At 37.8% G+C, this 13,039-nt stretch overlaps 1 protein-coding gene across 1 annotated transcript in view; it reads right to left on the bottom strand.

Moving 5' to 3' along the window:
• The window catches only part of LOC108708487 (glypican-6), a 644,360-nt gene that overhangs the window by 70,897 nt on the left and 560,424 nt on the right, over positions 1-13,039 (bottom strand). Inside the window, exon 5 of the mRNA XM_041582431.1 lies at positions 8,098-8,228. Coding sequence (XP_041438365.1) covers positions 8,098-8,228 — 131 coding nt within the window. The remainder of the gene's footprint in view (positions 1-8,097; positions 8,229-13,039) is intronic.

The following is a 13,039-nucleotide window of genomic DNA, read 5'->3' on the forward strand; positions in this document are numbered from 1 at the left end:
CATTTTCTGGGACTCCTACTAAATATGGTGAACAATAAACTATGCATCATTTATTTGCAAAATCAATGTGGAATTAAATAAACTAACCTTGGAAAAAGTGGAAGAACTGATTTGCTGTCCAGTCATCAAGTTTGTGTATAAGCATAAACAATAAATGTTCTACCTAGTCTTTGATGACACAAAGGTCTCCTATGTGACCTACAAGTCATCAAAGATCAGGTAGACTAGTAATTGCTTATGCTAATGCACAAATCTTTGGCTGGGGCTGCAGTGCATGAGTTGGGGGAGAGATGATAGGCAATGGCATATTATTGCCTTTAGGATAAACATATTGTTTAGAGTACAAGTGTTGAAGGAAATGGGCAGACTATAGGAGTTATAGAAATCTCCCTTTCCTGTAGAAGGTATGGAAATTTCATTTGGGGTTGTTTTTTATATTTAAATGTGTTTCATATGCTTTTCAAGTCACTTCAAATCTAGTTAACAAATTAAATAAAAAAGGCACCTTAGTTGACGGTGCAGATATAAGAGTAGGTGTCAGAAATATATAGCACACTGTATGTAAATGTCTTATACATATAAATAATCGCTAAGCTATGGCCAGTTTCAAATGCAGCATCTTTACAGGGATTACTAATAATTCATCTTTAATCCCTTTTATCACAACATTTGATTGAATATATCCAACTGCTTTCAGCAATCAGACACGATTCTGGTCTATGGTATGTCAGGGCTCATCCACTTATTAGGTCCAAGTAAATTAATGACCACTGTGTTACATTATTTAATTGCTTGTTAATTCATTTTTAGGCTCAGTATGTTGGCTAGTTGGGGTGCTAGTAAAAAAGCCATCTATTTGTTAACTACACTGAATAGACTACTTGGTGGGATACAAGTCTGATTACTGGTATCCCAGATCCCTTAATAAAATATTGGCACCCAATAATTTGTGCAATTTGGAATGCATCTACATTCCCAATTACATTAAACTTGCAGCTTAGAATTAAAGTAGCATAGAGTCCAGAGTTGTTTTCAATGTCCTAGAAATGGAAGCTAGTACTGTACATGAAGATGTGTAGGACAGGGCTGAGGGAGTTGATTCTGGTAGGACTGCAAGCTACTACAAGCAAATTAAGCCTAACCATTCATAGGTTGGGTGTGGGCATACAAAGCAGCAACAGACCTGTCTAGTTATGAATATCATGCTACACATGCACAACTACAACTATTACAATTACAACTATTCCTACAACTATGACGATGAATAAATATGTACAAGAAATAACATTTTGATCAACTTTTTAAAAAGCCTCTTATTAAATGAAATATTCTATTGTTTTAGAGTAGTTTCTCATTTCATTAAGGTGTAATTCTCCTTATTTGTACATCACTGTAGAGTATGTTGGATTTGTATAAATAACAGCAACAACAATACTAATAATACTTATAATAAAAATTATGAAGAAAAGATATCTATTGTACATATCTGCACTTCCAGAAGCTACTTTAGAGCCAGAAGTCAGCCAACCTTGACAAAGAAGAAGATACAGAAAGAAAATGCAGCCTAGATGAAAAATTTGGTCTGGTATTTTTTGTTCATAAATATTAGGACAAAAGTTTTCTTATAAAGCCCTTTATATTAGTTTTCTTATCCTTTTTCCCTTAAGCAGAATAAAAAGGAGTTTCAGCCACACAGATCAGGGTTGTTCAGGACATGTAACTTATATTTTTTTCGCTTTTAATGTAACACACTTTTGTTCTCACTTAGGAGAAATATCATTAAATTCTGTGACCTTTTGCTTGTTCAATTTGTCCATTTTGGAAAGGATCTGACACGACAATAAACCTCTACAATGATAGTTATTTCTTGCCTTCCAATTTGAGCTCTTTATTTGATCAAAGAGATAAAATTTATTGGTATTCTGCAGCATGCCAAGAGCTGTTTGCCTGATAATATTACACACTTAATCGACTGGGATTCAACTCCAGATTCCTTTCTGATCACCGTTGCTCTGAAAAGCAGCAAACTGTTTTTTATAAACTACAAATAATTGCATACTCCTATTAATCTGTAACTATTGTTCTTAAAGATAATACTGTAAAAGCAAATGAAGAAAAACTCTGTGTGCAAGACAAAAAACATAGTTAATTGGCTGGTTTTAATTAAACCTGACTGGCTTAATCACCTTATCGAAGTGAAAGCAAAAGAAGTGGCAAAGGCAGCTAGGAAAGCTGTAAATCTATCTTTACATTTTTAATTTTGAAAAATTTAATTTTGACTACAACATTTTGGGGCAGATTTATCAAGGGTCGAATTTCAAAGTTTTCTACACTTCGAAATTCGACCCTTGATAGATCTGGCCCAAAATGTTGTAGTCAAAAAAATCGAATGGTATTACTTTGATAGTCGAAGGTTTTTTTTAATGAATTTGGCCATATTCGGTCGAAGTAAAATCGTTCGATCGTACGATGGAATCCTTCGAATCGAACGATTCGAACGATTTAATCGATCGATCAAACTATTTTACTTCGACTTCGAAAAACGTAGCCAAATGTTGGCTGTAGGTTCTAGGAGGTCCTCGTAGGCTAACATAGCAATTCGGCAGGTTTAAGGTGGCGAAGTGGCGAAGTGTCAAAGTCGAACTTTTTTAAAGAGACGGTACTTCGATTTTTACTTTGAATCGAAGTCGAATTTAGGCCTATTCCATGGACGAAGTACCCAAAAATTAGTTCGAAATTCGAAGTTTTTAAATTCAAAAATTCACTTCGACCCTTAGTAAATGTGCCCCTTTATGTAGAATTAGAGCTCTGGTACAGAGCGAGTCTTTGTTTTATCAACATCCTCATTTATTTACATAGCACCAGCCAGTGTCGGACTGGGCTGGCGGGACACCGGGAAAAACCCCGGTGGGCCCCGGGCTCTTGTGGGCCCCGCCGGCCCAGATCCGCTACTTAGTGGGGCGGCGCGACCCCACTTTGTTTGGGGTCGCGGTATAATAGAGTAACTGCGCATGCGCATAAAGGTAGCGCCGCGCGCCTGCGCACAAACACGGCACCGCGCGCATGCGCACTAGTCCCCTAAAGCACTCCGGAGCGGTAGCAGCGGCCGGAGGGGGGCCCTGGGGCAGTAGCCCCGGTGGGCCCCACGCCTCCCAGTCCGACCCTGGCACCAGCAGGTTATGATTTGGTTTACATTCATTTACAACAAATATGGGGTTACAGTAATTTAACAAACACAAGTTACAAAATAAAAATGGCATCAGAGGGCCCTGTCTGCACATTTATGAACATAGGTGCTAATCCGCACATGAGCAGCTGCTAATAACAAACATTCAGGTCTTTTTTCCAACTTGGAGTAGACTGTTCAAAACTAATTGCCGATAGGTTACTACTGGCAAATGTACCTGTGAAATTTAGCATCTTTCTTTGATGGTTTGTAATATGATAAATACTGTGCAAATGAGTATGGCTTTTTGCGCTAAGGTGACAAGTACACAGTAGCGTAACTAGAGGGGGGAAGGGCCCTGGTGCGTGACACGCAGCTGGGCCCCGTCCCCTCCGTACGGCCTGCTTTTTGAGTGTTGCACAGGCTGCCGGGGCGCCCTGAGGGGGTGTGGGCCCTGGCCCGCTCGCACCCCCTGCTCCCCCGGTAGTTCCGCCACTGCAAGTACACCCCTAGGACTGGTTAACTTTAAAGGGGTGGTTCACCTTCCAACACTTTTCAGCTCTGTTGGTTTCAGACAGTTCACCAGAAATAAAGACTTTTCCAATTACGTGTAGATTCTATTTTCTATGTGACTGTTTTTTTGATATTGAAGTGTAAGTCTACTTTTTCACCTTTCTAAAGCAGCTCTGGGAGGGGGGTCGCTGACCCTCTAAACTGTTCTAAATGGATACATTTAGGTTGATACATTTATGTTTGTCCCTGCTGAGCAGAATCCCTTGGTTTCATTACAGGCAGATGTTAGAATTGATACAATAGTTGCTACTATTTAGAGTCTGCACCTGAATTACTGAGCTGCCAAACGGAAACACCAGGGACAGGGACATTCAACTTGAAAAAACGGTAACAAATAAATAATGGAAAGTAGTTAAAAAAAGTCTTTATTTCTGGAGAACAATCTGAAAACAACTCAACTGAAAAAGTGTTTGGAAGGTGAACAACCCCTTTATGTTATAGAGTGGCTAATTCATAAAGCAGCTTTTCAGCTGGCCTTCGTTTTTTTACCCTAGCAACTGGATTGCTGAAATTGCAAAGTGGAAAGCTGCTAAATAAAAAGCTAAATAACTCAAAAACCACAAATAATAAAAAATGAAAGCCAAATGCACATTGTCTCTGACTATCACTGTCTAGATCATACTAAAACTTAATGTAAAGTTGAGTAAAGTTGAGCAACCCTTTAAAAGAAGTGTTTTTTAAGGCTTATTGCTAAAGCTTATTTGGGCAATCGGGATGTCCTGACATTAACTAAGGTATACGGACAAATGGCAAAAGAGGGTTATAATTGTATCTTGGAAACTGAGACCATATTTCTTCCTATTCATATGTTTAAAACCATTACATGGAATATTTTTCAGTCCAAAATTCTACTGCAAATTAACCACAAAATTCTCAGAACTACAAATCAAATGTCACTCGTCTTTGCATGCCAGTACTGTTAAATAAACATTATCATTCATTCAGTCAGTTGGATAGCAGGTACATGGTGGTCTAAGTCTGCACGACTGACAGCAGCAGGCACTTCAGTTGGAATTGATAAACGTAAGGATGGCTATATTTACTCGGTAAATACCTCGTTTAATTGAAAACTCAAAGTTTGCCAATTAAAATGCTAATTTCTAAACATTTAATAAAACCCAAAGACTCAAAACATTTACTAAAGTTTCAGAAATCAATATACGGTTTAATTGGTTTCCCTTGTTTTTTTCAAACAATTATCTAGGACAGGATTGTAGTTTTCTGGACAAACAAATATTGCTTGATATCTGATTGTAATTCCATATATATTGTTGGACAGTCTTTATCTTGATAATTAGCAGAAATGTATAATTAAGCCCCACTCCATACAGTCAGTGGCAGGCACCACACATTGGTAACAAACTGCCATTTAAGTGTAATTACTGAAATAATCAATCATGCATTCATCTTCATTGAGATCCATGTTATAATGTTCCTGCTTGGAGCAGAGTCAAAGCAGTGGTAACGTTGTGCCCTTGAATCTCTGTGAAAGCTTTATTTTTTGTAGTCACTGTATGCTGACTGTATACTGTATTTATCTTTCTGTGCATACAATTATTGTATTAAAGGGGATGTTCACCTTCGGGTAGAAATGCAAACAATTTCAGCAGCAGTTAAACTGCTACCCACAAGGGGTTGTTCACCTTTGAGTTAATGTATGTATGATGTAGAGAGTGAAATCCTGAGACCTACTTGCAACTGGTTCTCATGTTTTATTTGTGGTTTTTGATTTCTTTCGTTTTTTATTCAGCAGCTCTCCAGTTTACAATTTCAAGCCATCTGGTTGCTAGCGTCCAAATTACCCTAGCAACCATGCATTGCTTTGAATAAGAGACTAGAATATGAATGGGGAGGGCCTGAATAGAAATATGAGTAATTAAAGGTACAATAACAATATATTTGAAGCCTTGCAGAGCATTTGTTTTTAGATGGGATCAGTAACGCCCCCTTTGAAAGCTTGAAAGAGTCAGAAGAAGAAATAGAAGAAAAATAAATAATGAAGACCATTTGAAAAGTTGATTAGAATTGACCATACTATAACATACCAAAAGTTAACTTAGAGGTGAACCAGCCCTTTAATGTTCTTAGCTTGCTGATGATGCCAAAGAAGTGGAATAATGGCGATGCAGAAAGGAGATCACATATCTGTGCGGTTGCTTCATAGCCCACCTCATTTGCCTTACTTGTAGAAGCAACCCAATCAGAAAACTGCAGTAAAGCAATGCCCCACTAGCTGGTGCCTATTCACATGGAGAAAGCAGGGGAGTAGGTGGTGTCAGCCAAAAGAGTAGGGGAGTAAGTGACCCGCTCTCTCCACCCCCTGTGAGTAGGCCCTCACACCAGACAAGTGGAGTCTGGCCAAGTCAGCATTGATTATCAGTGCCACACTGCATTTATGCTAAAAGATGTAAATTAAATATATGTTGTAAATTACGGTCCCCAAACTTTTTTGCACCACAGACCAGTTTCAAGCCAGGCAATTTTTATGTGGACCGGTAGGAAGATATAGATGTTCAGTAGAATATATTGTTGGTTGAAACAGTCCAAGGTCGACGCAGAGCTTTGCTGCAAAAATCTCTTTATTCACACGGTGTGAATAAAGAGATTTTTGCAGCAAAGCTCTGCGTCGACCTTGGACTGTTTCAACCAACAATATATTCTACTGAACGCCAATACCAAGGACGAGGTATAGAAACAGACCTTACAGGTTAGAAAAACAGAGGGGACAAAAACCACAGCCAGTGGAAACAATAGAAGTTTTCAAGGAAGATATAGATGTGTGGGTATATTTCAGTCTTACAAAAAACACCTGTCCAAACAGTATTTTGGTCCTAATCGCGATCAGCCCTAGGCAACCTGGCCGGCTACAGCGACGGCTGATAACACGCTAGATTGCACATGTGCAAAACTACATTCGAAGCACGCATGCGCAAAACTTCGAATTGTGCGTGCATGCGCAGAAGCAGCGGCTGGGGAGAGACGGAAACTGCACAGAAGTGCATTTACTCAATGAACTTCCGGTAGCGGCCGGGGAGATATACGGGACAGGACATGGGGTAGGCGACAGAGCAGGTACGTGCCTGGCGCCCCCCCCAGCTTTGCGCCCTAGGCACTTGCCTACACTGCCTACCCCTAGTTCTGGCCCTGATCTTGGGCTTCACACAGCTGTTATCATGGCAATGGTGTGTCAGGGATCTGGTATAGCAGGTAATTAGGGCATTTTTCATTGTTTTTGCAGCTATTATAGACTGCAGCTGGGAGAGGCAGCCCGCTGGTTGGAGACCCCTGTAATTATGTATTTAATGTAAAGAAGGCTAATGTTATTAAGGTGAACTACTCCTTAGCAAATTCATGCCTGTGTTGGAATGCATGAAAGATACAGCACAAGCAAATGCAGGTAAACATGCTTGTCTGTAATAGTACCTATATTAAATGTTAGTTTCTGTTTATGAGCACATACAGCTACTTCAGCCAAGACTCTCGGAATAGAGCAGCTGTCCTCATTTGACTTAATTACCTTGCAGAGTTTAGTAACTAACTGAAACGTTGCTTTCCTCTGCAGTAACCACATTTACTGCTACATAAAAACCTACTGGAAAAATTACCACATTACATTTGTCTGCATTTATATGACATTTACCATAAAAAAACAGGTCAGTTTTAGCTAAGAGAAATATGCAATTTATTTGTTGCGTATTGGGAACATATATAAACATATATTAATGCTGCCTTTAATTCAAATTTTCAAAAAGCTACCCCCTGATTTATAGTAAAATCAAATAGTAATAGCCCTGCCCCAGAACTGACACTTCCCTGCACCCTGACATCACCTTCCCACCCCTGAACATCACCGCCCCACCCCCACCACCAGACTTTCATTGTTAAAAAGTTGCGACCCTGAATAAAACTCACTGGGGCTCATTTATAAACACTGGGCAACGTTGCACCTGGGCAGTATCCCATAGTAGCCAATCAGTGATTAGCTTTTCTCAGTCAACTGCCGGTAGGACAATGAAAGCATGCATCTTATTGGTTGCCATGGGTTACTGCCCATATGTAAATTTGCCCAGTGTTCATAAATAACCCCCACTAAGTTTGCCCTGGTGCAGTAACCTATCGCAACCAACAAGATGTCTTATGCCTGTACCTGCTGACAGGTTGCTAAACACACTTTGCACCTTTAATTCCATATATTTAATCCATAAGTGTTAAATGATGCAGAAATACTAAAAGAAGCAAAAGTATGCATTCAGTGATCCATAACAAAGTTGCACAAGCGGAAAGTTTATTCCAGCCAAATGCCTGTAAATTGAAGCCATGAATCTTATTAGGAAATATTTCTGATACATGGAACTCACCTTTCCTGACACTTGCACACTGTTTTCTTGCATGCTCGTGATGGCTTCAGAAATTTTCACATCAATAGGGCCCATAACCGACTCAATATTGAATGGGCCCTCTAATCTGTCAACTACCAACAGCATGGCATCTGTCAAAACAAAAAATAATCACGCGTTAAAGAAAGGTCACAAGCAATCCAGAGCACTGTATTAAAAGGTCACATTACCCTCAAAGACCTTGTTCCATGACGGCTGAATTAATTGTTTCTTGACAGTAAATAGACGTCTACACAGTACTGTAAACACACCTGTCACCTTATCATCGCCTCTAAGACAGCAGCAGTTCAAAGTAAATTGATTTTATTTTTTATTTTCAGATTCCCTACAATACATGCCTGCCAAGATTAAACAGCATGTTGACATACCCAATAATAACTTGTACATCAGTTAAACTTCAGAGTTCTTCAGCATCCCAAGATCCTGTGTTTATTATTGCTCAATGGGCAACTGAAAATGGCGTTGCTGAATTTAACCAGCATGGTACAAGCAGAACAAAACACAGTGCATCTTTAGTTGTGCTGCAGCGCTGGAAACCTTGTATTTCTATGGTACAGGGATTTCTTTCCAATACAAAAATGAACTAGGGAAAAATAAGAACTGTCATAAATCTGTTTCACACATATTTTATTATGTGTTATATACTGTATCTGTGGGATACATGTACAGTATATAATGTATATATGTATTAAATGCTGCTAAATCTAAACCAATTATACTGTATTAATCTATAGCAAACCAATTAGCATGTAACAGAAAACTGTCACCTGTCTGAAAGCAAACATCTAACTGGCTGCTGTGGGTTATGAGACCTGTAAGAATTGTTGTTTTATCTATGATCTCCAATAATATTGTGTTGTTTACTGGTTCAGCCACCTGACATATGTTATATGTATTGTTTTTAGCGATGAGCTAATTTTTGTTCGGCATGCATGGATTTGCAGCAACATTTTTGCATTTCACCATCGGCAGATTTTTTTTTCAAAAATGCAACAAAAATTTGCAAAGAAAAAACTCAAGGAAAAAAAATGCTCATTCTCTTCAATGCATTTGTAGTGAAAAAAACTTTAGAAAAACACCTTTATCGACTTTAATGCGAAATGGAGTGAGAAAAAAAAAATTGCTTTAGACTCTAATATATTTTACTAAAAATATTGTTAATGTAACAAAAGAAAGTCACCCATAGACTCTAAAATACAGTATTTTGCTACAAAAGAGTCGCACATTAATGCGTTGAGCAAATTTTTCTCTGTTTCTTTTTCAGTCGTTTTGCAAATCTTTTGGCAAAGCAAAGTAGGGCAGATTCGCTCATCACTAGTTGTTTTACTGTACAGTAGGTGCCCCAATGCAGGAACCCATAGCAACCCATCAGATTGTTTGCTTTGTTTTCAACCTGTAGTAGAATGACAAAACAAATTGCTAATTAGAAATGATCATGGTAAATTACACGAAATATAATGTTGTAGCTGTTTGTGGGATTGGATGATTGCTTCATAAAAGAGCAACTCAATGTTATTGCCAGCAGCGTTTAAGGAAAATCATGAATTGAGTGTAAAGAGAAACTCTGTGAATGGACAAAGCTGATTGGATGGTAGTGGAAGGAGTTCTGGGACCAATGCATTTGAGCTGTGCAGGATATCAATGTTATTGGTGCCTATAATAAAAACAATGTCCAATGATTGTGTGATCTCCACCAGTAGACAGAAAGTTGGCACTAGCAATGTCATTATTCATAATCAGCTATAGACTGCATCCAATTGACCGTGTTAAGTTGCCTTTGTGAAAGGCTGGTTAAATATTACTTCTATGACTCTATAACAGCAAATTGGGAACTAACACCTGCAGTTGGATATTGAACCAAGGGGCAGCACTTCTATGGAAAGACATATTTATTGGCCACTGTCACAGTTCTGTTGACAGTTTTCTGAATTATATTCACTTTTAAATATCCCTAGGGAAAGAGATTTTTTTATGTGTATCATATAAGGTCAGATTTGATGCAACCAGTTAGATAAATTGTATCTGATATAGAAAGATCGAAGTGTGAAGATATTTATGTACCTCTACTTGTTTCACTGGGAGTTAGGAATAATTAACACAGCTCAATATATTTCAGTATCATTATTGGTGTTTGGTTTGCATTCAATTTGTAATAAATATCACCAGCACAAAGTCAGCATACAATTATTTGCTACTGGGGACAATTTAAGGTTCTTTTGTGTCAATCAAATTATATTGATCTACTACATTAGCTGCTGGCTTCTTTATTTATAGCCTTCCCCATGATAAGAAAAAGCTTATTATTCTGTTTTAATAGTTGTTTATTATAATTTAATGTAATTTCGGTATCATAGTATGAGCTATGGTAATATGATTTTTTTACGTTTGTTATCGAAGTTGTTACCATAGGCCAATGGGCTTCTAATTTAAACTGGAAAGGACCATGGGCAGATACAGTGAGAGGCTTCCTGCATAGGGGGAGTCATGGCACAAATGAATATGGAGTAATCTGGGGTCTGTTAAAAAGAGTTAAGCAATAGTTTGACTAAAGAACATCAGGAAACATATAAGAGTACTGGAGTATAAGCCTGCCTCCTTTTCTTTACTGAAATTTCCTGAATTTCTTGAATTTCAGCAATAGTGATAATTGTGCTTCCCAAATGGCTGGACTTACTACTTCTTTCATAATCAAATATATTACCACCACTGTTTTCTTGATTCTGCCATCACCTCACAGTGCCACCCTCTTTCAAAGCCACCTACCATGTACTAATTTTAACCTGCGCTTTAATGGTATTGGCTCTTCTAAATGATAATCTTGCTGTCCCCACATGCATTTAAACCTCCTGATATTTAGAGGCACAAGCAATATTAAAATGAAACTTCTTGCAAAGTCCTTACTGCCCCTACTCCTGAGACCCCTGCATCTGTGGGGACTGTGTAAGTATGTCATTGTGTTGCTATTTACATTTTATGGGAAGTGGTCAAAGTGTGTTTCTGTTAAAATATAAGCTGTTAAAAAACACATTAATAATAATATTTAAGATGCCACTAAATATGCATTCAATCAAACTATATGCTGTGAGTGCTAAAATCTTGCATGGATTCCTTCAAGATGTACAGACACAAATCATTTTTATTACAGCAAATGTGAGATGGATGTATAATCTTATATAAACACCTGGAACAGATTGCCAGGATTGATGCTAAGTAGCAAGCTACTATCAGGGAAGAAATATGCGCTCATTATTGATGGGAACTGCTAGTTAAAAACACTCATACATTATTATTGACACTCAAACGTTATTATTGAATAATTGTCAATTGAAATGTCAAGCTGCTATTGTCTGTGTTGCCACTCTTTGCTGGCTAAACCTGCACATTGCTTTCATAACATATGTGATTGAAAATGATTTATGCAATATTTAGTATTAATATATCATGTGTAGTAACCTGGAAGTCTACTAAACTGTGGAGGCAAAAAAAATGTCTAACAATATTGACAATGCTGTCAAATTGTCCAGTGAAGGATTCTAATAAGAAATAACAATGTAATTTGTCATCACTCTGGTCTGAAAGGTGATCTAACTACCAGTCATCATGAAAAACCTGCTTACGCCCTTATCTGCATTATCTGATACATTCTATAATATGAAACCTTGAGCAGCAGAAGCAATGTAGTGGATTGTACTGCTAAAATAATGGGAGTTTATTAAGAATTTAATCCTAAATGTATATTTTATCCAGAGATGTTTCTATGGACAGCTGGATCCAATCTGAATGTCAATATATCAGCCTTTAGTATATTATAGATGCATCAACAAGAGCTCAGTGGAGGGGCTATATGCCTTTGGATGTATAGAGTTGTGACCAACAACTGTTGATATACAAAATAGTCTGCACTGGGCTTCACTCCTGTTTAGAATATTAGCAAAACTTGAATAAATCTGCTGATTTATAAAGGTGAGGTTGAGAATGACGTCTCTGTACTTGCCTTGTGCACTTAGGCAGGCTGTGATATACATTAGAGTGTGGGAGAAAACCAACCCAAACTCAGGTGTAAGGTTCTAGAAACATATTGTCATAGTCATAATTAAATCCAGGACCCCAGCACTGCAAGACCGCAATGCTGAACCCCAATACCAATACTAGGGTAAATACCTTGGTGCATATTTACCAGAATGTGAGCTTAGAGCTATAATAAAAACCCACTCACGTTCTATTAATTCCTATGGGATTTTTAGAATTGTATATTAGTGATGGGTGAAAGTCAGAAGTCACTATTTCACAATTCTAAAAATCCCATAGGAATAGTTTTTATTTATTAAGCTCCACATTCACATTTTGATAAATCTGCCCCTAGTTTTGAACTACTGTACCAATAGTTATTCAACGGCTGTACCAATAGGTATTCAACTGCCCAATGCATCAATTTTTAAAGACTTCCTGTCTGACAATAGAGATTTGAAGCTGACCAATAGCTTTAGAAGGAAATAAAAATGACCTGACTATAGCTTTTAAAAACAAATTAGTATCAGTTATGTGGCATGACACTTTCTTAAAAAAAATGACAATTGTGCCAGGTATTCTTACAATAGAAAGTTTAAACTGCTAGTAAGATACTGGATTGTTTGAGTGAACAAATGTTATCAATTATCAGCATCAGATGTCATTTCAAATAAAAATAGGCTATGATAGAAACAATATCTGTGCCAATTATCAATAGCAGTTATCAACTTCAGGTACCACTTGAAAAAGAAAGACATTTGCTGTGCTAGAAGTAACAGAACAGAAATATCTGGCTGAGTCAGTTAGTTTAATCAGGTGTTAACATCTGTATCACTTACAAGGAAGAAAGATGTTGTTATAAGTGATAAGGATGATTGATTGTGTCAGTCGTTAG

The sequence above is a fragment of the Xenopus laevis genome, chromosome 2L (assembly GCF_017654675.1).
Source record: "Xenopus laevis strain J_2021 chromosome 2L, Xenopus_laevis_v10.1, whole genome shotgun sequence".
Lineage (NCBI taxonomy): Eukaryota > Metazoa > Chordata > Amphibia > Anura > Pipidae > Xenopus > Xenopus laevis.